The 22067-nt window shown below is 33.8% G+C and overlaps 5 protein-coding genes across 10 annotated transcripts; 1 reads left to right on the top strand and 4 right to left on the bottom strand.

The window, feature by feature from the left end:
• Positions 1-51: 51 nt before the first annotated feature.
• LOC111307612 (thioredoxin H-type-like) lies at positions 52-4945 on the bottom strand. Of its 4 annotated transcripts, XM_089751422.1 has the most exons (6): positions 4746-4945; positions 3899-3980; positions 2906-2973; positions 1752-1868; positions 940-1062; positions 52-433 (listed from the first exon to the last, which is right to left on the bottom strand). In XM_089751422.1, exons 3-6 carry the CDS (start codon positions 2924-2926, stop codon positions 299-301), a joined length of 396 nt encoding a protein of 131 aa, XP_089607548.1. In that variant the 5' UTR covers positions 2927-2973; positions 3899-3980; positions 4746-4945; the 3' UTR covers positions 52-298. The 4 variants fall into 4 exon arrangements, with proteins under 4 accessions (XP_089607548.1, XP_022761388.2, XP_022761389.2 ...); XM_022905653.2 differs by lacking the exon at positions 4746-4945 and having other exon boundaries at positions 3899-4102; XM_022905654.2 differs by lacking the exon at positions 4746-4945 and having other exon boundaries at positions 2906-2952; positions 3899-4085.
• Positions 4946-5029: 84 nt separating this feature from the next.
• LOC111307611 (ubiquitin-conjugating enzyme E2 28-like) lies at positions 5030-7562 on the bottom strand. 2 transcript variants are annotated; one of them, XM_022905650.2, is made up of 5 exons: positions 7308-7562; positions 7078-7188; positions 6193-6320; positions 5983-6087; positions 5030-5485 (listed from the first exon to the last, which is right to left on the bottom strand). In XM_022905650.2, exons 2-5 carry the CDS (start codon positions 7145-7147, stop codon positions 5342-5344), a joined length of 447 nt encoding a protein of 148 aa, XP_022761385.1. In that variant the 5' UTR covers positions 7148-7188; positions 7308-7562; the 3' UTR covers positions 5030-5341. The 2 variants fall into 2 exon arrangements, with proteins under 2 accessions (XP_022761385.1, XP_089607546.1); XM_089751420.1 differs by having other exon boundaries at positions 7400-7531.
• Positions 7563-8633: 1071 nt separating this feature from the next.
• On the top strand, positions 8634-10129 carry LOC111307605 (uncharacterized). The gene has a single exon (XM_089751415.1). It carries the CDS (start codon positions 9451-9453, stop codon positions 9835-9837), a length of 387 nt encoding a protein of 128 aa, XP_089607541.1. The 5' UTR covers positions 8634-9450; the 3' UTR covers positions 9838-10129.
• A 154-nt stretch (positions 10130-10283) lies between these two features.
• Positions 10284-14475, bottom strand: LOC111307604 (putative inactive receptor kinase At5g58300). 2 transcript variants are annotated; one of them, XM_022905642.2, is made up of 3 exons: positions 13995-14475; positions 11249-12537; positions 10284-10989 (listed from the first exon to the last, which is right to left on the bottom strand). In XM_022905642.2, exons 2-3 carry the CDS (start codon positions 12531-12533, stop codon positions 10364-10366), a joined length of 1911 nt encoding a protein of 636 aa, XP_022761377.2. In that variant the 5' UTR covers positions 12534-12537; positions 13995-14475; the 3' UTR covers positions 10284-10363. The 2 variants fall into 2 exon arrangements, with proteins under 2 accessions (XP_022761377.2, XP_089607540.1); XM_089751414.1 differs by having other exon boundaries at positions 14001-14365.
• A 3599-nt stretch (positions 14476-18074) lies between these two features.
• On the bottom strand, positions 18075-21720 carry LOC111307190 (uncharacterized). The gene is made up of 5 exons (XM_022905201.2): positions 21152-21720; positions 20726-20831; positions 20334-20457; positions 19219-20118; positions 18075-18714 (listed from the first exon to the last, which is right to left on the bottom strand). The coding sequence occupies exons 1-5, from the start codon at positions 21351-21353 to the stop codon at positions 18310-18312; spliced, it is 1737 nt and encodes a 578-aa protein (XP_022760936.2). The 5' UTR covers positions 21354-21720; the 3' UTR covers positions 18075-18309.
• Between the last annotated feature and the right edge of the window lie 347 nt (positions 21721-22067).

Here is a 22067-nt window from a genome sequence, read left to right as displayed (position 1 = left end):
CTTTATTTATTATTTTCATTTCTAATTAGAAATAGTAATAACACCTGGATATGAAAACTAACTTTTTTGCATTTCAGACGAAAGTATTGTGCTTTGAAACAGAACCAGGGTCATTCATTGGAAGTCCTTCTGAAAGAAGAGTCATTGTCCATTGATGCAAACAGGCATTGCAAAAATTACTGGTGTGGCTACGCTCACAACAAAAAAAAAAAAAAAAAAAGGGTTTACAAAGTAAACAATCAAAGCTCACAACAATAACACAACTTGCTACTCTCTGAAACAGGAACCATTACAAATATCATTTCTCAGAAATGGCAGTAATCTTTTTCTGCAACTCCGGCTTGTTTGCTCCAACAAGCTTGTCAATTTGTTGCCCATCTTTAAGAAAGAAGAAAGTAGGAGTGGCTTTAATATCCCATGATGTGCTGAAATCCTGCAGCACACAATCCATTTGTATTTTTCACCAATCAATTTGGATACTTCCCAACAAAAACATGAATGATACTAAAAAAAATACTAAAAAGTCAGTGTTCATTTGTCTATTTATAAATTGATCTCTTAGCTACATAAGGAGACCCATTGACCTGACACTCCCCATCATAAAAACCTTAATTTCCTTTTACGACGGTGGATATCACATATCAAACCGGTCTGGCCCCTAGGGAAGATCCTATTTATTTATTTATATATTTGCTAGAGTGCACAACTTCGATTCATATATGTCAAGCCAAATTTGTTTTTCATGCAAGGGAACAAAGCTCTTGTAGCAGCAAGTTCCACTAACAGTACTAAGGTATAGACATACCACTCCACTAAATTGATGTCTCAATTATATATATATATATATATGCACAAAATAAATAAATAAAACACGAATACACGAACACCTTTTGGAGGGAGGGGGCAGATAGACATTACAAAACACTATTCGGTACTTACAGTTAGCTCATCAACATCTATCAACAAGAACATCATAGAAGGGTATTTCTCTGAGAGCTCGCAATAGAATGGTGCAAGCACTCGACAAGGTCCACACCATGCTGCACTGAAGTTTGCAACCACCTAGTAAATCATTGGGCTTCAAACATTAGATAAATCAAGCATTCATAATGATTGCATATAAAATGTATTGCATATAACACAGATGAGTGAACTAAGAGCAAGTAGTCTTTTCAGGCAAAAGCAAATGAAAGGAGAAAGGGATCCATAAAGCTGCACGCATTATAAAAAAGGACTCATAATGATATTTCATGCTTATGAAGCCACCTCATCAATATAAACCAAAAAGTAAATGCAAATCCACAATGCAGACAAATTGCAGTGTTAACGAAATTTTTGCAAAGCCTCGTCCAACTTAAAACTCAATATAAGACGGGCAGAAGAAAATAATCACAGAAAATTTGTATCGTCCTGGTAAATAATGTTTCCAGTTATTATGTTTAACTCAAATAAAAACATCACACAGCTTTTCTAACTAAGGTTTAGTAATTGTTGATGAGTTCTCTTGAGGAGGCATTCATGATGAACAATGCAGCATCATAGATGTAGGCATGTAGCTATTCACACATAGAATTTTCATGGGTGAGATCATAACATAACTACCCCCAAAGCATATAGAAATTAACACGTAACAAATGAGATAACATCACTCATAAAACAAAGGGACGTTTGCAAAAAGATGGCAAAATTCCTCTACCGAAGCTACCACTGCCCAGTTATCTTTCCTGAGTAGAAAGCAATAAGAAACTTACAATCTTGCCATCTCTTTTTGCTTCAGACAACTTCTGATCCCAATCCTCTTTGGAGGTAACAGGGTGCACATTTCCACCAAGAAACTCAACATTCTCTTCTAAATCAGCTAGACCAGCCTACAAGTATCACAGGAATCATAAATTCTCTTCATACAACTTTAACAAGGCAGAAATGAAGACACATGAGGTTTGTGCAATAAGTGTTGAAACAAAAAAAGTAGAGACAATCGTTATCTTTGTTAGTTAAAAGAACACGTAATTAACAAAAGCACTACCATTTATCTCATCGGTGTTCTGAATAGCGTTCTTAGAGTGCACCCCATTCCCCAAGGCAAGACAGTAGTATCTTGAGACACACTCTTTAAGGCATTAGAATTGTCACTAATGTGAAATACTTGTTTTCTTTTCTATAAATAAATGTTAAATTGAACTTTTACAATACATAAAAGACAGTGAGCCAACAAAGAGGTCTAGAAAATCGGTTCCCCTAACAAACTACAAAATATATCCATACACTAAACACCTGAATAAAATAAAATTAAAAAAAAAATCAATTTATGGTCTATCATTAGCATGGACAGATTACAACAAACGGTATAACACAAAAGGAACAAAATCGTAGCTACATAAGAACATATACTGATTCAGTTTCCAAGAAACAGTAGGAGCTCCACTATTCTTCTTCGCAGAGTTCTTCTTGCATTTTTAATTTTTTTATTCACAGCTACGGAATAGCCCTCAACTCTTCATTGCACCTTTAGCTCACACGTCCAATAATTGAAGTAAAATATCAGCAAACTTTAATTTTAAAACGTTTCAGAATTTTGTAGGTCCTTTAATTAAAGATTCATTACATTTCAGCCAGCAAAGTTCACTCATCAGATATTCAAATCTCAAAAGATTAAAAACATATCCTGATCTTGGGGTAGTACAGTTAATAAAATTATCAAATTATATTCACCAATAGAAAAAGAACTAAAATAATAAAGGCAAGAAAGGCAAGAAAAGGGACAAAAAAATAACAAAAACAATAACTCTTAGGTAAGAAAGAAGGAAAGAGATGTTACAAGAGCAGTAACACTGGCTATAAACTAATTCCCATATGCTAAAAGCAGTTCAAGACGCAGCAATTGAAATGTGCTAAAAGCACTTACCTTACTGAAGCAATGTCCCATATTTTTCTAAATTGCAAAAATGCCAGCTGCAGCAATGTATCAGCACACTGAAAGTTATAAAGACATCAAAGTCCAGAAATCACAGACAAAACCCATGGCCAAAAACAATTTAACCATTGATTCATTTACAGTAACCAATCACAGAGCAATTAGATTAAATCCTTCTACATCCATATCCACAATAAACTTCTAAAAGCATAATAGCTCTTGTTTGGCCAAACAGTCCTTTGATAGAATTAAAAAATTTATGTATATATTATGAACACAAGTAGACCCAAAGAAAAGGGTTGTTAAGGTTAAAAAAAAGTAACCCTCATTAACAAGAAGTCATCATCGACAACAACAAATGAAATCTAAGTGTCCATTTAGCAGTCCTAATATTCTACTGTTCTAATTAAATTGTTATATGATCCTAAAGAAGGAAATGATGGGGATATCAACTTTGCCAACTCATCAAAGATCAACCCCCCAAGCTTTGGTTAATTAGCATTTACAATTTTAACAGCTTTCTCTAACAAAAATTAATAAAAATTCCATCTTTAGTTTTAGAAAGTCATAGTAGATCCTCGATTCCAAGCCCAGAAATTATGAATATCCAAAAACCAGCTCTCAAACCTTTGCCATAAAGCTAAGGCAAATCTCCAGAAATGAAAACCCTTATTCAATTGAGCAAAAATAATCAAAATACAACAACAATTCCAACATAATGCTGAGATACAGACAGCTTTTTCACATAACTAATAAAAAATTTAAGCTTTAATTCTTTAAACCGAAAAAAATTTTTTTTTTTCCTTTTCGCTTATAACAAAAACAAAAAAAAAAAAGAAGGAAAAGGTCAAAAAAAAAAACGTAATAATCGGAAAGTCCTCTATAAATGGCAACAAAGTGATAGAAAAGAAAATTAGGGATGTAAATCGAAGAAAATTAATAAAACGACACATAGAAGAAAGAACAAAGCAGCGGATAATTTACCTGAAAAGATAAGCACGCAATCCCCGATTAGATGCTTTAATCAATGTAACATTTGCACTTTGGAACCAGGAATTAAAAAAACCTAACCAAAATGATGTTTTTGAAATTTCTGAAAAGACCAATAAGCTAAAAACAAACATAAGAAATCAAATAACCAGAACACTAGTCAAGCCTTTTCTAAAAAATAATAATAATAATTAGAGTCAAGCGTCAACGACCTATGCCGTGACCGTTTAATCATTACCTTTACTGTCAAATTACTTATATGCCCCCATGTTTCACCGTTTCGATTTGTGAACAGCCTTATTTCATCGACTTTGGATTAATAAAAATTAAATTTAACCCGATAATTAACATATTATTAAAATTATCATTTAAAAATTATGAATTTAGTGTATAATATCTTTTTTAATCAGATAAACATTAAGGTAAAAAAAATCAAATTAAAAATTTTACAAATAAATCTAACCATTTTCTTGTTATTGTCCTTTTTTTTAAGATACCAACCAACGAGAAAAAATATCAACGAACAATTACACGTATAAATATATATTTATTTTATTTAAATCATATTACGTAATTATGTTATTAAAAAATCAATTATTAATTAATCACCATTCACCAAAACCATGTTATTGTTATTACAAGAAAAATCATGTTGTACTCCTATTGTAGCAGATAAATTCTTGGGTCAAACACCGGTTTAAAATAAAACTAACTATTTGTTTCTCAAGCAGGGAATGAGGATTTATTGCTAATAAGATTTTATATACGTTCATTCGTAGAACAAATATAAAGTAAAATGAGTGGAATTAGAAGCGCCTCTATTCATAGAACAAGTTGTTACTTTGATCTTACTGAAATTTTTTATCAAACATTTGCAGTTGCTCCTCAATTGGTCATGTCGCCACCTCCCAGGTGTGGATTTGTAAACAGGTTTGAAGTCGTCCTGCCAATTTGCCATTTGCCATGGTCAGAAAAGAAGACCAGACACTACAAAGGTGGTCTGATCAAACCAAAGAGTGAAACTTTGGTTGCTTCACAATTTCCCCCTGAATGTTGTCCATTTTCATTCTGGTATTAGATTTTTTGGACCAAATGTATATTTGATTTAACAAGAAATGCTTCATATAGCTATAAAATGGGAACAAAAGGCATATCTATTATAACAATCGCCCCATCTTGCATAATGTTCAATACTGAAAATCGAGTTAAGCACTTTAGGGCTAGAGACTCTGATGATACATTATTGATGCTACTTCAACGTTGAACAAAACAAGGACTTCACACAAGCTACAGAGTGCACAATACAAATGTCTGCATCATTCTATTCTCAGATATCCAAAGCATAAGCACAATGACAAGTTCCTTTAGGGACACACAAAAGGGTTAACACATTTGACAACATGCAAAAGCCAATAGGGTATTACATGCTAACCACCATCATCCCATGGCATACTTCTGGGTCCAGCTACGTGCAGTAGCTTCATACTTGGCTCGATCAGTCTTATACATGTGAGCAATCTCCGGAACAAGTGGATCATCAGGGTTTGGATCAGTCAGCAATGAGCAGATTGAGAGTAGAACCTGATTTGCACTTGAATTAGTTTTTCTACCATGTGTTCCTATTCTGAGACAAGCTCTATTGATTTTGACCTTAATTACTTAAAATTCCGATACACAGCAGTAGAAGTCGATGCAAGGAAGGATTAGTAATAATAATAATAATAATAATAATAATAATAATAATATAATGGTTATCATCAAAAGTGGCTTAAGTTGGTGCATATTCCCGATGAGATTTCATCAAGGTCTTTCTGCTCTGATATTAATCACTCAATATCAGTAGTGATTGTTCAAATTTTGCATTCAAACTCAAAAAGTACAAGTCTAACCTATAACCCATAGGCAAGTCATTTTACCCACCGAAGACTGAAATCATTTAAAACTGCCATACTTATCTTCTCAGGGAAAAAGTAGTATAGCCATGCAAGGCAGACATGCATGCCATGGTCAGCCAAAACAGAGATTCTAGACATATACTGTAACAGAATTACCATATATTAGCTGTAGTAACGTCAAACCTTGGAAATGGTCAGTGCCGGGCTCCACTGTTCTTTTAGGATATCAAGACAAATGCTCCCATTACTGTTGATGTTTGGATGGAAGACCTTGGTCCTGAATGCTACCTAAACAACAGAGCAGCATCATCCTTCAAACGAGTATGTATCACTCAAAACAACCTTTTGCACACACCACAAAGGGATATAAAAAATTGCAGGTGTAGTAATTACCTTGGGAGGCTTGAAAGGATAATCCGGAGGAAAATGAATAGTAACTAAAAATACACCTCCTGCATAAGGGCTATCAGAGGGGCCCATGATTGTTGCTTGCCAATGAAACATGTCTTCAGCTACAGGACCTATTACAAACAATGCAAGCAACCAATAGTTACTAAATAACATCCATGGCTGCACATGACCATTATCATTTTTCCTATTGTTGACCAAATGGAAAGGAAATGCATACTCACAAACTTATACATGTCTATGGACGGATACTACTAAGTGAATGGCAATAAATCATAATCCACAAAAACCCCAAAAAGTCTAACCTTTGAGACGGAGAGGGCTTAAATACACTAAAGAAATATTTTACCATAATGGTTTGATCCTTATCAAGCTGCATCTAATGCTAATCACACGTATAGAAAATCATATATATATATAAAAAAAAAAACCTGAAAAGCTTTCCAATCGCATCAAAATCAGGTTGGATGAAGAGGAGGTTAGAGACATAAACACCAAATGAAAGCTTAGACCCAAAGAATGGGACTCTGAAACTTTGTAAACTAATACTTTTGGAGTTTGGACCCATGTCTATGACAAAAATGTTTCAGCGATAAGCACTCAGAATGGATAAAGGCAAAGTAAATTTTAGTTAGGATATATCTATATATAACTATACATATAATCTTGTTTGGAATTTAATCGATTCATATGCTAACAACAACGCAGTTAGAAACAATGAAAAGGTAGTCTGACCATACATAAACCATGACGCACATCAAATGAAATCAGAGCAAAGAAAGATAGCCAAACTGTTATAAATAAAGGATCAAAGATAATATTATTATGAGGGTAAAAAATTAATGCATATCTAGAACATGAAAATGGGACCTGCACTGCAAGAAGTGGGTGGATCCTTCTGCAAATCCTTGAGTTCCTTCAAAATCCGCTTTGAAGCCATAACGCTTGAACAGATAACAAGAATCCTACCTGGACTGGAGCCTAAGGAAAAAATCACAAAAACCCATCTCATAAATGAAAATATATGGCATACACACGGAAAACAAACCTTATGAAAGTAGCGAAAAGGAAAGAAAGGAACAAAGTAAACAGAAAAATACCCAAAACCAGAAAAGGAAAGAAAGAAATTGGGGTTAGAGTTGAGACGGATACAGCGGATAAAAGAGAGTAAAAAGGGTTTCAAGTTTCAAACTTTGAAACAGATCTCTCTCTTCCTCTACCCTACAACCGCTTCTTCTCCACCCGCAATCCCTTGATTTTTCACTCACGAAAACAGTCGGACAAAAAGAGAGAGAGAAGTAATTTTTGGGGCTTCCAACCTTCTTATACACATGACATATCTGAGTCTGACATGCCCCACTCACGAGTTAATCTCGGTTTCAAACATAATTTTTTTTATTTATTGAGAAAATATATTTCTTTATTTTAATTTCAGCTGTATAAATATAATAATAATAATAATGAGACATTTATTGAGAATTTTTAAATTTCAAAAACAAAATTAATAAGAAGATAAATATTTTTAAAGATGTATTTAAAAAATAATTAAAATAAATAAAACATGTTTGACAAAAAATAAAATACGTATAATTTCTTTTCCTCATTTATGAAAATAAATTTGAAAAATAAACTAAATAATCAATTTTATTCCGTGAATATTCTTCATTAAAATTAAACCAAAAAAAAAAATTGCAGGTAAGAATATAATCCTATTATTTGAATAAATAAATCATGCATTAATTATCTAATCAAATCTCCATTCTTGTAATTACTATTTGTAAATAAATATGGTCATCACATATTATTTCTAAATATGGAAAGAGGTGAGACAAAAAGTCACGAAAGCATTAAACGAGTAAAGACAAAAGGAATTCGTCCCTGTTTTAAATAAATTAAAACTGGTATCACCAAACACTGCTTAATTTGTCATAGTTTTACAGGCAATTTTGCAAGTGACAATCCAACACTTACAAAATGAAAAGGAATCTTACATACAAAGGAGGTTAGATTGATGTTATTATGGGAGGAAATAAGCAAAATTATCTTGTTAAATTTTGTTTAAACGAGAAAATGTTTGTTCTTTTTCCTTCTTTCTTTCAAATATATTATGATATTTCCCGTCTTTTCTTTTGTATTTAGTTTTGTAGCTTAAGCATTTGTGTTATACAGGCTACTTTAGAAGAGACAATCAAGCAGTTAAGAAATGAATTTGATGGACTGCTTTACCTTTTCTATCTGCTGTTGTCAGACCAAAAATTCCTGTAGTAGTTTAAACTTCTCTCTTACTGAATCACATTGTAACCCTCTGACATCTTACAGCCTTCTTTAGAGGTGACAACCCAACAATTGCAATATGAAAATGAATCACATTTGCTGAAAGCAGTAACATACTAAAGTTTTCTTCTTTTTTTTTGGTTACAACATACTAAAGTTAATATGTATTTTCATATGCACGTATTTGTGGGGTAGAGGGCTAATATTTTCCGGACTTTTTTTCTGATGTGGAAATTAAAACAATTCTTGGCAGGTGGTCGACTTGGAAGAATCCAGGAGTAAGCTTTCATAAGAAAATCAGCAGCTCACACAAAATGTAACAGCCCTGCAGTTCTATATTCAAAACCTTGGGAGGAACATGACCTCTGGTTGTTCATCAGATGAAGTTAAAAAGGTTTGCTTCCTTTAGCTGCAGTTTTAGCTCCCCTTTTCTCTAGTGTCTGGCCTATTCTGTTTCTGGTTGAACCAAATTTGCTAGTTTCACCATAATTAACGATTCATGAGATATATTTAGATTTGCCTCCTTGTTTGTTTGCTATAGGGGGGTTTCTCTGCCAAAAGTTGGTTTGAATTTTGGTGTATTGAAGTTATTCAGAATATATTCAAACAAGTGAACAATTAATTACTTATGGTCTACTTAGTAATTAAAGGTTATAACGTACAGCATTTATGTCTCTGAAGAAATTTAGGAAGAGAGAACAATGTAGTTGACTAGTTTTCTCCAATGTAGCAAGCTTCTGGCCATGAGGACCTGAACTCTCAGATTGAAGCATCAAGTGCTCGTGTCAACAAACTGATCATGGAGAATGCAGTGCTAGTTGAGAAGGTGCCTTTTGTCCTGCAACACATTATAATTTATTTTTGCTACTATTCTTTTTAAAGCCAATGAACAAGGACTTTTTCATGTTGTGAATTTGCCTTACTCTGTGGCAGGTGAATGAGTTGTATGTTAAGCTTGAGCTACAAAGTATGGCAGCAGGACATTCTACAGTCAGTGAAATGTCCGATTCTCTACCTAAATCCATTGAGAATGGTTCTATATTGGCTCCAAAGTTGGATTCTCTAGAAGCTTTTCCAATTAACAATGACCAAATTGATGGTGAGAATGTGGATGAGCAACCTGCCGCCCCTCTTCCACTCTTTGTAGAAGCTGGGGACTCTGGAGAAATTGTGCAAATTCCTCTGGATGATACTGATCTAAGGGATTTGGAGTCCCAGGCTACTGACAGTGAAGACAATGCTGTGCCACTCACAGATGCTCCCCTGATTGATGCTCCATTCCGGTTAATATCATTTATCGCTAAATATGTTAGTAGTGATGACATGGTTAGCAATACTTTATGCTCAGAGTCTTAGCTTAGATGCGATTTTCATTTACTATTGATTATTATTATTTGGAATAGATATGGTATACTTTTGAACTAGATATAGTTGGCCAAATTGGGCTTTCTACATCGTTTTTGTAATGTATATGCCAACAGGGAAATACTAATTTTATGTTTGTTATATGTTGTGGACAACTGTCATCCTTGTTGCTGTTGTTCACACCATGTGCAATATTTCTGATGGGATAGTTAACCCATGGGACATGCAATGGTCTGGCATGTAACAAAACATGTTGGCTTTAATTGTGACAACGGATGCTATTATTCCACTGATTTTCCTAACACTATCTATAATTTTGACCCTTTTTCTTTCCCACAGTTTTGGATTAATCTAGATAGGGGAGAAAGAGGGCAGTAGACACATCTTGTTATGCTAAAATCCCAAAAGAATTTGACGGTTAGAACAACATAGATGGAGACCTTACAACATGCAACTTTAATCCTCACTGTTGTTCCTTACATCTGAATTCATAACAACGACAGCATGGCTGCATTATTCATGGGGTTTGAGTATTTGAGCCCGATTTGTTGTCATCTGATGAGGGCCGATTTTCAGAATCAGATGGCCGAATTTCTTCAATCATCCTAGTTACTTCCTCCATTGTAGGCCTCATGTCCGGCAATCTTGCCACACATGCCATTGCTATCTGAAGCATCTGCACCAGCTCTTCTTCAACATTTTGATATTTCATTAGCTCTACATCAAACACTTCAGCAGTCCATTCCTCTCTAACAACAGACTGAACCCACCTTGGAAGGTCGACCACATCTTCATGCCCTGATGATTGGACTGGTGCTTTGCCTGTCAACATCTCTAGGAGAAGTACACCAAAGCTGTAGACATCAGACTTTTGAGTAAATTTTCGTGTTTCAATCACTTCAGGAGCTCGGTATCCTGCGCTTCTAGATGTAACGGTTGGGAAACTCATTAAAGAAGTCAATCCAAAATCAGAAATGCAGCCATGCAAGTCTTCTGTGAGGAGGACATTGGAGGACTTGATGTTGCCATGGATGAATTTTCCACCTCCAGAAGAATGGATATGGGCAATGCCCTTTGCTGCTCCCAGGGAAATCTTTACCCTTGAATCCCAGTCTGGCAGAGTTCGTCCACTTTCCCTGCTTCCTGTAATGAAATTACAAACAAAGGGCTTTGAAAAGGGATTATCCTTTGGAATTATAGTCGGAGCATCAAAATTTTGGCAGTAGACAACTGCTTAATTTTCTCCATTTGATCTATGGTAGAGAGGTTAAAAAATCATTCAAAAACTTTTAGTAGTAAATTATTCCATAAATCACATCAATAATTGATCTTCAAACATGATTGTAATGTATAATTCAGGACATAAAATGAAAAAGGAAAGAAGATGATCAGATAAATGTACCGTGCAATAAGGAGGAAAAACTGCCAGCTGCATTGTAGTCATAAACCAGCAGCTTCTCATCCTTGGAATAGTAATAAGCACGAAGGGACACAAGATTTGGGTGCTGACCAAGCCTTCCCACAATATCCATTTGTTGTTCAAATTCTCTTTTCCCTGCAACTACGTCTTTCAACCTCTTCACAACCACTGTTGTTCCATCCTCCAAGATAGCCTTATAGGTTGTACCATGACTCCCTTTTCCTAGCACTTCAGCAGAAGCTCTCAACAAATCCTCAAGATCAAAATTATAAGAACAACCTTCAAAGAAAACCAACTTGTTCTTCTCAGCCTCTTGCACCCCACTCCCAAAATCCTCCTTAGGTTTCTCACTCCTTCCACCTTTTCCTTTTGATGTAAGAGAACCTTGACCATCCTTTTTCTTTAAACAGCAAAGTACAAGCATAAGCAACGAGAAAAACACTAGTGCTGAACCCCCAACTGCTATGGCAATTATAGCACCTCTACTTAATTTCTTATGGGAGGCCCCTCTCGGATTTTCTGACACTGTTGGAGGTAAGTAAGTGGGGGAAGGCGAAGGTGAAGGGCTGATTGTAAGACACTGGTTCAGTGGAGGCCCACATATAGAGTTCCCTATGAAAGAAGAAGCAGGGAACTTCTGGAGGGAAGATGGTACTGATCCATTTAAATGGTTATAGCTCAAATTCAAAAGCCTAAGCCTTGGAAGATTGAAATTGGGGATAAGTCCAGTGAGGGAGTTATTCTGGAGGTTTAAACCAGTCAGGTTTGTTAAATTTTGAATTGTGGTTGGAATGCTGCCTGTGAAGAAGTTGAAGGAGAGATCAAGAAAATCCAGATTGGGAGGGAGAGAGGAAGGAATGTCACCTGAAAAGTTGTTATGCTGAAGGTATACGTAACGAAGAGAGGGAAGGGAGAGTACATCAGATGGAATGTTCCCACTGAGACCATTGCATCGGAGGCTGAGGATCATGAGAGCATCCAGCTTTCCAAGTGTGTTGGCTGGAATTGTACCATACAGTCCAACACCAGGAAGGTGGACAGCTAGCACACGGGATCCATCCTTGGTGCAATTGATGCCAACCCATGAAGTGCATGGCGGGGTAGCAGGACTCCAGTTAAGTTTCCGCCCATGAGGAACTAAGGCAGAAAACTGTAGGAGGGCTTGCTTATCTGAGTTTAGGTCAGCAACTGTTTCTGAAATGCAACACAGAAACAGGAAGGCAATTGAAGCAAAATAGGATGGCAGCTTCATCTCAGCAGTCCTCATTCCCCTGGCAAAGCAATGTAATTTTAAAACATGTGTTTTCCTTCCTCAAACAAGGCAAATAATAACAGAAGAGAAAAGTTCTTTTATGTAACAGGCATTATTGGTGAGACAAAGAAGTAACTCCATGATCAAAACATTTAAATCCATCTAACAAAATTTACATCATGCAAATAGTTAAGAGATGAGTTCAGCCTAAGCTTTCTCTTTTCTTCTCAGCCTAAAGCTTTCTTACCAGTAATAATGATTTATTTCCTTTCTTTTCTTTTTCCCATGAAGGACAAAAGGTTAAAAATTTTCAAAGAGCATAATTAAAGAAGAAAAAGGTTTACTATGTTGACTGATGATAAAATTGGAACAAAGATTAAAAACTTATAAGTATCACTATTAACTAAAGTCAAGTCATCACCAAAATGGGTTCAAAAGCATAATCCAATAAAGTGAAAGGAATGAAGTAAAGAAAGCAATGCAAAATCTTAAAAGAATAGCATTTTCAGCTTTAAAAATTTTCTCCATCATAGTCAAAGCAGTCAATACTTAAGCGAAAAGGAATTATAAGAACAATTGAACAAATATAATGTTTATAAAATTAAAACTTCAAATAAATATATGAAAAACTACATACTATAAAAACATGCACAACACAACACAAAAATCAAAGAAAAAACATAACAACAGAACATGAGATAAAAACATTGGTTTGTCCAAAGTTTTTTTTTTTTTTATTTTTTTCACCCAAATAGGCAAAAAACAATGACAAGATATTTACTTTTAATTCATCAGAGGTTATAAAGTCAAGCTTTTGGAATGTGGAGCCATAAACATAACAGCTAGTTACAAGGAAGGAGATGACAGCAGTTAATCAAGGTTTTGTTGCTTCAAGGCGTTTGCTTTATTTGACCCTCAAACATAATTAGTATTTCAATCAAACACGACTACTTTAAACAGAGAATTAGAATATGTTTTCCTTTAAGAAAATTTATTTATAACCATGAAAAGTTTGCTCTTTATTTTGTGAAACGAATTCTACCATTCTAGCAAACACCAAATTGTTCAAAAGTTTTCCATTTAAAAAAAAGCAAAAAAAAAAGAAACCAAAGTTCTTAATTTTCCCGAAAATCTGAAGATGAATAACATAATGTTGATACAATATTTAAGATTTAGCAATCCAAGTCCAAAGTTCAAACTTTAAAGAAAAAAAAACAGAGCAAAGCTAAAGAAAGAAACATATTAAAATAGCAAATAAATCAGAATTGAGTTGAATCTATGATTTTTTTCTACCGGAAGCAATTGCAGAATTCATTAGACAAATAAAAACCCATCACTGCATTTTGATTTTTTATTTTTTTTTTTGAGGAACAAAACACATGGAATTCGAGTTAAAACAACCAAAATCCAAAAACCAGATGAAAAGAAACAAATAATAACGAGCATAAAGACAATGCAAAAGACAAGAGAAACAACCTTTACCAAGGATGGTGTAGGAAGCTGAGACAAAGGACGAGGCTCAGAAACGGAGAAGAGAAGAAGCTAAAATGGCAATTCTTGGTCTTGGATTCCTCCAACGGCATTTCTTCAACAATACGCTCACCAAAAAGAAAGACCAAAAAAGAAAAGAAACCAAAGTATAAATAAAAGGAGTTAAGTTGTGAGTGTTTTTAAGGTTTTGGAGGAGCCGACAGCCCAGGCTTCTTCGTTAAGCTAACGTCGGACCTTAAACTTCGAATTGCAGATCTCGAAGACTCTACGTTCCGTTGATGGTCTTAGATTCCAGCCATTGGACTGACAATATTGTTTGACCAAAAATTGAAATGCAAAAGCAAAATACAATTCGTAAATAACGACGTTACCATGGTGAGTAGAGTAGGTTGACTGGACTCACTACTCGGTACCCATTCACTTTTTCGTTTTTTTTTTTTTTTTCTCAGTTAGTATTAACTAATCCTGTCCATTGGTGAATTCATGAGAGGACCTACGAGGGAGAATTATGTGACAGAAAAGATATGGTAAGACAATGATGATTTGTGGTTGGAGGAAACGGCTAAGGTTTAAAGTTTGATTCTAAGGTATTTAAGTTTGAATTCTATGATTTTTTTTGTTATTAAGTGATTTATAAATTTTAAAAATTTTAAAAAAATTAATAAATTTTTTTTGTAAATTAACCATTTCTTCTAATCTTAAAGATGAACTTAAATTTTAATGGACAAAAAAAAAAAGAAAAAAGACAATGATGATTCTTTTTTTTTTTTTTTCATGGTGAACCCTTCTCCACCGTTACGAAAGTTGTCCAACTCCAGCTGTGAGTCAGGTTTCGCTTGGAAGACACAAATGTTTCAAGCTTCCTCAATATTTGCTAAAGTAGCGCAAATTTTTTTGCTACTAATCATGTTATGGATTGATCAAACAAATTGTATTATTTTGCCTTTTCATTCAAAGTGATAGGTTGTTCAATGGAGTGTAAATGTAATAATCTTTTTGCCTTAATCTTCCATTTTTCAGCGTACATTTTCATACCTATTTATGTTGAAATTCCTCATATATATATTTGATAAAAGAATTCTCATTCCTATTTGGTGGGTCCAAAATTTACATTTTTATACTATATATTATATACTTGATTTTATCAGGTAATCTCCATTGAAGACATTAGGTTATGATTTTACAAGCTGTAGTTATAGGACAGTCCAACCCATTTAAGGAGGGACAAATGAACAGTTGGGCCAAACCGATGACTTATTTTGTTCATCTCTTGAAACAAGAAATTGCTACTTAAACATGCATTTTGGTGAAAAGTGATTGTTATGACAGATAAGTTCTTCTGATTCATGAATTTCTTGCCTACATTAGGTGGAAGATTGGCTTTGGATACCATACTACAATTACAAAAGGACAAAGTTGAAAGTGATTTCTATCTTCCCCTTCCTGCTGGCATGGCTACAATAAAGTCCAAAGGGTTTCGTTTCTCCAAAACCCAAAAGAAAAAAGAAAGATGCAAAGCTCAAATCATCCTTTGAAATGATTTTCCAATCCAATAGATAGAAGAATCCATTGGATTAGTTTATCAAATGGATGAAGGGAAGTAATAATTGAAGCACATGAAGGTGGGGTTGTTCTCAAAGTTCAACTATTAGTATTATTATTATAATCATAAAGGAAAATATTTGACTTACACTGGTGGATTAGCCTCCACTCAATTCTTTATAAGATAATGAGGAATACCCTGTTAAGGTTTAGTTTGCTTATTATTATATTCTAAAGTCTCCAGCTTAACATATACTTTATTAATTATTTAAGCGTTTGGTAAAATTTGAAGATTCTGGCCTTTTTTTGTGGCCTTTGACATGTATAGAAACTTCCTCAAATACTGCAAGTTATTAATATGCATCTATGCCTGGAGTTGACATAGGATTCTTCAGACTTTCATACCATACGCAGCAGGAAATTCCATGGTTTTGGTCTAATAATGCACTTAATTTCCCTCGGTTGGTTGGCAAGAAAATTCTTGTTCCTAAAGGTGCTGTCAAAGGCAAGAAGGTAAAGAGACGTTTTGACATTCATTTTATAACTACCTCCATCAGTGTTAGTTGAGTAGATTATTATGGATATATCAAATAAAAAATGGAAAATGCAAAGGCCATTTTGACATTTTTAAAGCCTCGTGTTCTCTTCCCACCTGCTTCAAGTTAGGTTAATCATTTTTTTTTTTTTTTATTTCTGATTTTGACATTATCAAAAGCCTGGTGTTCTCTTCCCACCTGCTTAAAGTTAGGTTAATCATTTTTTTTTTAATTTATTTCTAATCTTTTATAGATAGGATATTTACGGTGACTTACTTCAACTTAAAAAATATTATCTATTTTAATTTAAAAATTTTATTATTTTATCATATAAAAAATATCACGTAAGTTTTAAATTTAAATTTTGACATATATATTATATCTTCTTTATATATTATTTTAATATAAAATTAAAAATATTACAAATTTTTTATTTTTAAAATTTGATGTCTTAATCAAATTAAGTCTAATTACAAGATCAAAATATTTTTATCATGTAATATTTAATAACTCTTACGATGTAACATTTAATTTTTATTGATTGATTTTTATTTTGATATCATTTATAAAAATTTTTATTGATTGATTCTTATTTTGATATCATTTATAAAAATTTGTACTTAATTTATAAAATATTATCTATTTTAATTTAAAAATCTTATAATTTTATCTTATAAAAAATATTTCATAAATTTTGAATTTAAATTTTATATATATTATATTATATTTACATATTTTTTTTAACACATGAGATCGGAGGCGATATAATATGGCTAGCCTGACATGTTTCAGATGCATTTGAATCATTTGCTCTTATCCCCAGGACTATGCCGTTCTTTTCTTCTGATTGAAACAATTATGCTATCATTTTCCTTCTAATCCATTTTCGTTGACTTGTTTATGAAGTATAAAAATTCTTTCATTTTTAAGTCCTGATAAGTGGAATTATTCTGGTTTGATTTGGGAAAGGATCCACTGTTGTGTAGCCTGGGCCACAATAAGTCTACACAACAGTGGATCCTTTCCCAAATCAAACCAGTTGATAACACGACATGGCTGGAGAGGAGGAACACAGTGAGTCGCCAGTGGCCCAATGGTCCTGAATCCTGATAGCATTATATTTAAAGTTGTTAATATCGGTTAATATTTTAATTTTTTTTAAAAAAATGGTATAGAATTTATACTAGTGATTTTGATATATTATTTCAGATTTTTAGGTTTAGTATAAAAATATTTATAAATATATATATGATTTTATCAATTAAAAAAATAAATATTTAATATCTTTAAAAATCAAATAACTAAATTTAAAAGTATAAAAATAATATCATAAATTTTTTATAATATTTTTAAATACTTAATCTGATCATATAATATTTAAATAATTTATTTTATACAAATATTAAGATAAAAGCAAATAAATTAAAAAAATTAATCTTGACTCTATAATTGTCAAACTTTAAAAAAGAAATATAATTACTTTATTGAAAGAGATTAAAATACTTATATATTTTAGTTTGAAAAAATAAAGTATAAAAAAAAGTTATAATTAAAAATAAAAAATTTAACTTTTAAAGATTATTTTGTCAATTTTATTTTTATTAAATTAAAAATAATCAAATAACAAAAAATAAATTAAAAATTAAAAAATATGTTTCACGTTTTCATACCTACCAAAATAAATTAATTCATAAAAATTCATTATATCAACCGAAATCAATAAAAACAACCAATATTATCCGATAGCAAATCGGATACAAAAAAATTTTTTTGATATATAATATTTTGGCATAACTTAAATGTACCAATCAATACAATTAATATCGAAATGAAATTAACAATTATGATTATCTTCCCTTTGGTCAATAATCTCATGGGAATTTCAAGGTTCGCTTTAGCTTGCAAACTTATCCTGTCTCAATTTCAATGGATAACCTTTAGCTGTGTAAGGCTCCAATTGCCTGGATGACAAAAAGAAGTAGGTCTTAGGACAAAATTCCGTTTCACTCTTTACGGGCAAACAGATGAACAACAGAAGACCAATTAAAGATCAAATTTTCTTTTGCAGAAAAACTTGCTGCCTTCTTCACTCATTTTCAGTGGTAAAAGCTGTCATATTACATTCTTGCAAAGTAACCAAATAATTACAAGAGAGCAAATTATAAAAGAAAAAATAAATAAATATGAATTAGGAAGAAGAAATTAAAGCCACTTCTTAGATGTTATAATAGCCCAAAAGGTTCAGGCAGAGGCTCAAATCCATTATCAAAGATGGATCCTTGATCGGATTTATCGTCAATACTATGCAGCCAGTTCGTATTCTTCAAGTCCTCTTTCAGCAATATTGCATCATAACGAGAACTTTCATAGATGTCCACCTCACTTAATTTGGCAGAGTATCTCTCATCATGGGAATCACTTCCATTCTCTGCAGGTCTGCTAATACTATTTCCATTCTTAGAGAAGTCTCCATTTTTCAAGCTACCAGGGCGTCCATTGCTATTGACAGAATCTGAAGCACTTAAGGAATGAAGAGATGGGGTTTTGGCAGTGGAAGATCGGATGCTTTGCGGAAAAAGGGTTGTGCTTGAAAGGGAACGAATGCTCCCTGAGCCATTTCTTATGTCCTGCATCAGAGATTATAAATGGTGTTAGGATTGTCGTGCATGATAGACTATATACATCCCAGGCAAGTTGGAACATTTGTTTCTTAGCAACCTAACATAATGCAGTCTCTTACTAGTACAGAAGCATTTATGGAAAATATCACAACCAATTCCAACTGTTAAACATGCCATTGCAACTCCAAGCTCTTATTCAGAAATCCAAGTTAACACTTTGAGACCCTGACAATTTCGGCTAAAATTTTTGGATCATGGTTATGTTCTATTCATGATGATAATAGAATATAAAAATATCTGAGTTGAGGAAGCAATTATAATGATGGCGCTGGTGGAAACCAACAATTATAATCTACTTCAATGACACTATTCCCACCCCCTAGCAACATTTAAAGTACTTAGCACATGATCAAGAAAAAGAAAAGGTTTTAAAACACATAAAATGGCTAACTTTTGGAACAACTAGATTTCAATGAGAAGTTTTCAATAAAAAGTAGAAGGTAAGCATACCATATGCCTAATAGCCATATCCAGTGATTTTTTTGAAATAGTCCTCCCAAATCCCGTGCTATCTGCATTGGTTGTTAAGGACTTAACAGGTTTCCGCATAGCTAAATCTGAGACATGCGAAGTCTTTCGAGACTCATGTATGTCAGATGCTTGCCCATTGGAATGGGCACGAGTCCTGCCAGGGGGTTCATTGAGTCTTCCCCTAGTGACAATTGGTGATGAATGTCTTCTTGGCATATTTACAGTGCTAGTAGTGTCCTGGTTTCCCTTCATGGTGACAGAACTACTAGGCCTAGACCTACCAGCAGAGATTGGCCTATCTGGCAAAGTTGTTCTAAGGTTTGGTGGTGCGTCAGGAGGAAAATCAGGAGGCACAACCGGCTGTTGTAGGGGGCGGACTCGTGGACCTGGGGACCTTGGTCGAGATGCTGCAGCTGCATTGCGACCATTTGAAACAATGCGACCAGCAGAAGGTGAAGCACCAGCTGCTGAAGCCAGAGAAGGAATTGGATTCCGACGTGTGGGAGTTGATGGACGAGAATTTGATTGATTAGCTGTTGAATTCAAGTTAGCAGGGATTTGTGGCCTACAAGTTGGAGTTGATGGCCTTGAACTTTGCGAGGATTGACTCTTGTCAATATAAGAGCTGGTGGGAGATGTACGGACTTTTGAAGGAGTAGAAGGCCGTGATATTGTTAAGCGGGCAGATGGGGTTGAAGGTCTTGCTGTAGATGGCGAGCGGGTAATAGGAGAGGATGGTCTAGTATAAGATGACACAGAAGCTGAGCTTGTATTGAGAATTGAAGTGCCCCTACACGAAGAAGAGAGAGAAGACCGAGTTACTGAACTGCTTCTAGTGGGTCTTGAGGAATGATTGCTTACAGATTGTGAAACTGAAAGCTGAAACAGAGAGATAACAGAGAAATTAGTCATTCATGGTTGCAAACTTCAAGTGGCTGAGGCACTGGCCAACCCAGAAGCTAGCTCAACAACAATCAAATTCCAACCAAAAAAGAGAGCAACCACATAGACATCAATCCCTAATTCTGCCAGAACTTGCAGAAAAATAAAAGTTAGGACAAAATGAGTTTTAAAAAAAAGAAGGACATGCATACCCTTGAAGCCTTTGTGGTTGAAACTGATCTAACTTTGGAATTGCTTCTTGGAGCTAGTGAAGTCAACTGAGATTCAGATCCCTCAGACGAAGGAAACAGCGGAGTTCCAGGAGGAGTTAGAAGCCTAATGACATTAGTAGTTATTATTAAAGAGAGAGACAAGGATTACCAAATGAGTTGAAATTCAAGTCTCAATCGAATAAGCACAGCGACACACTACCCATAAATGTTGTCAACCGGTTATTTGATCACGAAAGCAATCAAATTAAAACTTAGGCTCTAAATATTCAACTAAAAGTTTGTTTAGTATAACATAGTTATCATACAATTTAAAACTTCAGATTAACGAAAGACAAGAGATTAGAGTAATAATTATTAGTATTGTGGTTTACCAGTCATAGTCATGCTTTCCTCCATCGGTAGACGAAAGTAGATCATCAAGGCCATCCTTTCCCACTCCCACTTTTGCTGATCCAACTGATAATCTTCCCAGTTTTACTGATACCACAAAACAATATCAAAATCCAAGCTTCAAACTTATTAAAACTAAAGCGTTTTTCATGTCACTTCGGTCAACTTTCATTGCTGAAAACGACATCGTTCCCTTCTGATGTTATATCAAATAGAATTGAAAAACCGTCAATCATTTTCTAATTAAAAAAAAAAAAAAAGCTTTCTTTTGTTCCAAATAGAATTGAGAAGAAGCTTAGCCAACTGCCCCCCTTGAAACCGACAAACTAAATGTAATAATAAAAGTATGTAAATAAAGGAAAAGAAAAAAGAAAGGAGGCCCATGCAGAGAAGTGAATTGTCTGTACCATCGGGGGATTCATCGGAAGAGGCGACAGAGAGGCTGCGGCGGTTATTGGAAAAGAGATCCAAATTCTCGTCGGAATCCCTGGGGATCAATGCACTATTCAAACTTTGACCACGGCGGTGATGATGGGACGCCGACGAAATGTTGTTGATATTATTTCTCCTGCGACCCACTAGAGATTCCCTTAGATTCCTATTCATCATCTTGGCTTGTTTGGGTTCCAATTATTGCCTGCTCCCACTCCTATGCTATGCAGCTGCTCCCAACCCTAAATCCATCTCTCTTTCTTCTTTCTTTTTTTGTTAAAATGCAGCTTTCCTCGAACAGAAAGAGAGAGAGAGAGAGAGGCTGAGGAAGCTCGAGATCTACCGCAAAAGAGAAATGTTGGGAATGCAAAGCAAAGACAGTTAGTCACCGCGCCGTCACTTATCTGTCTCTTTTCTATTGTTTTTTAATCTAAATATACCTTTTAAGTTTAAGTCATATGTCGGAAAGAGAAGTGAAGTGGTGTTTAGATCTGCGCATTGCTAGCTGCTCTGTTTCTTCTCTTTAAGATCAGATCCGTGCTTCTGTTTACGTACACAGCTTTTGTTGTTTCATTAGATTTAATAATTCATATTTTTATACAATAAAAAATATTAAAATTCATATATTTATATTATATCTTATAAAAAATTATATATTATAATTTATATTAATATAAGAATATAAAATATATTTTTTATTTTATTAAATTTATATATAATTATTATTAAAATTTTAAATCATATAATTTTTATTTTATTTTATTTTATTTTATATTTCTATCATATTATCGTATTTTATATTATTAAAATTAATAATTATATTGTTTCTCTTATAAATAATAGTTGTAAATAAAATTATACGGAAATGCCAGATCTTGAGTTTATTCGGAG

This window comes from Durio zibethinus, chromosome 22, assembly GCF_047325235.1.
Source record: "Durio zibethinus cultivar Kanyao isolate XHJ-2024 chromosome 22, ASM4732523v1, whole genome shotgun sequence".
Lineage (NCBI taxonomy): Eukaryota > Viridiplantae > Streptophyta > Magnoliopsida > Malvales > Malvaceae > Durio > Durio zibethinus.
The sequence above is the reverse complement of the archived record's forward strand: the minus strand, read 5'-3'. Positions and strand labels throughout refer to the sequence as shown.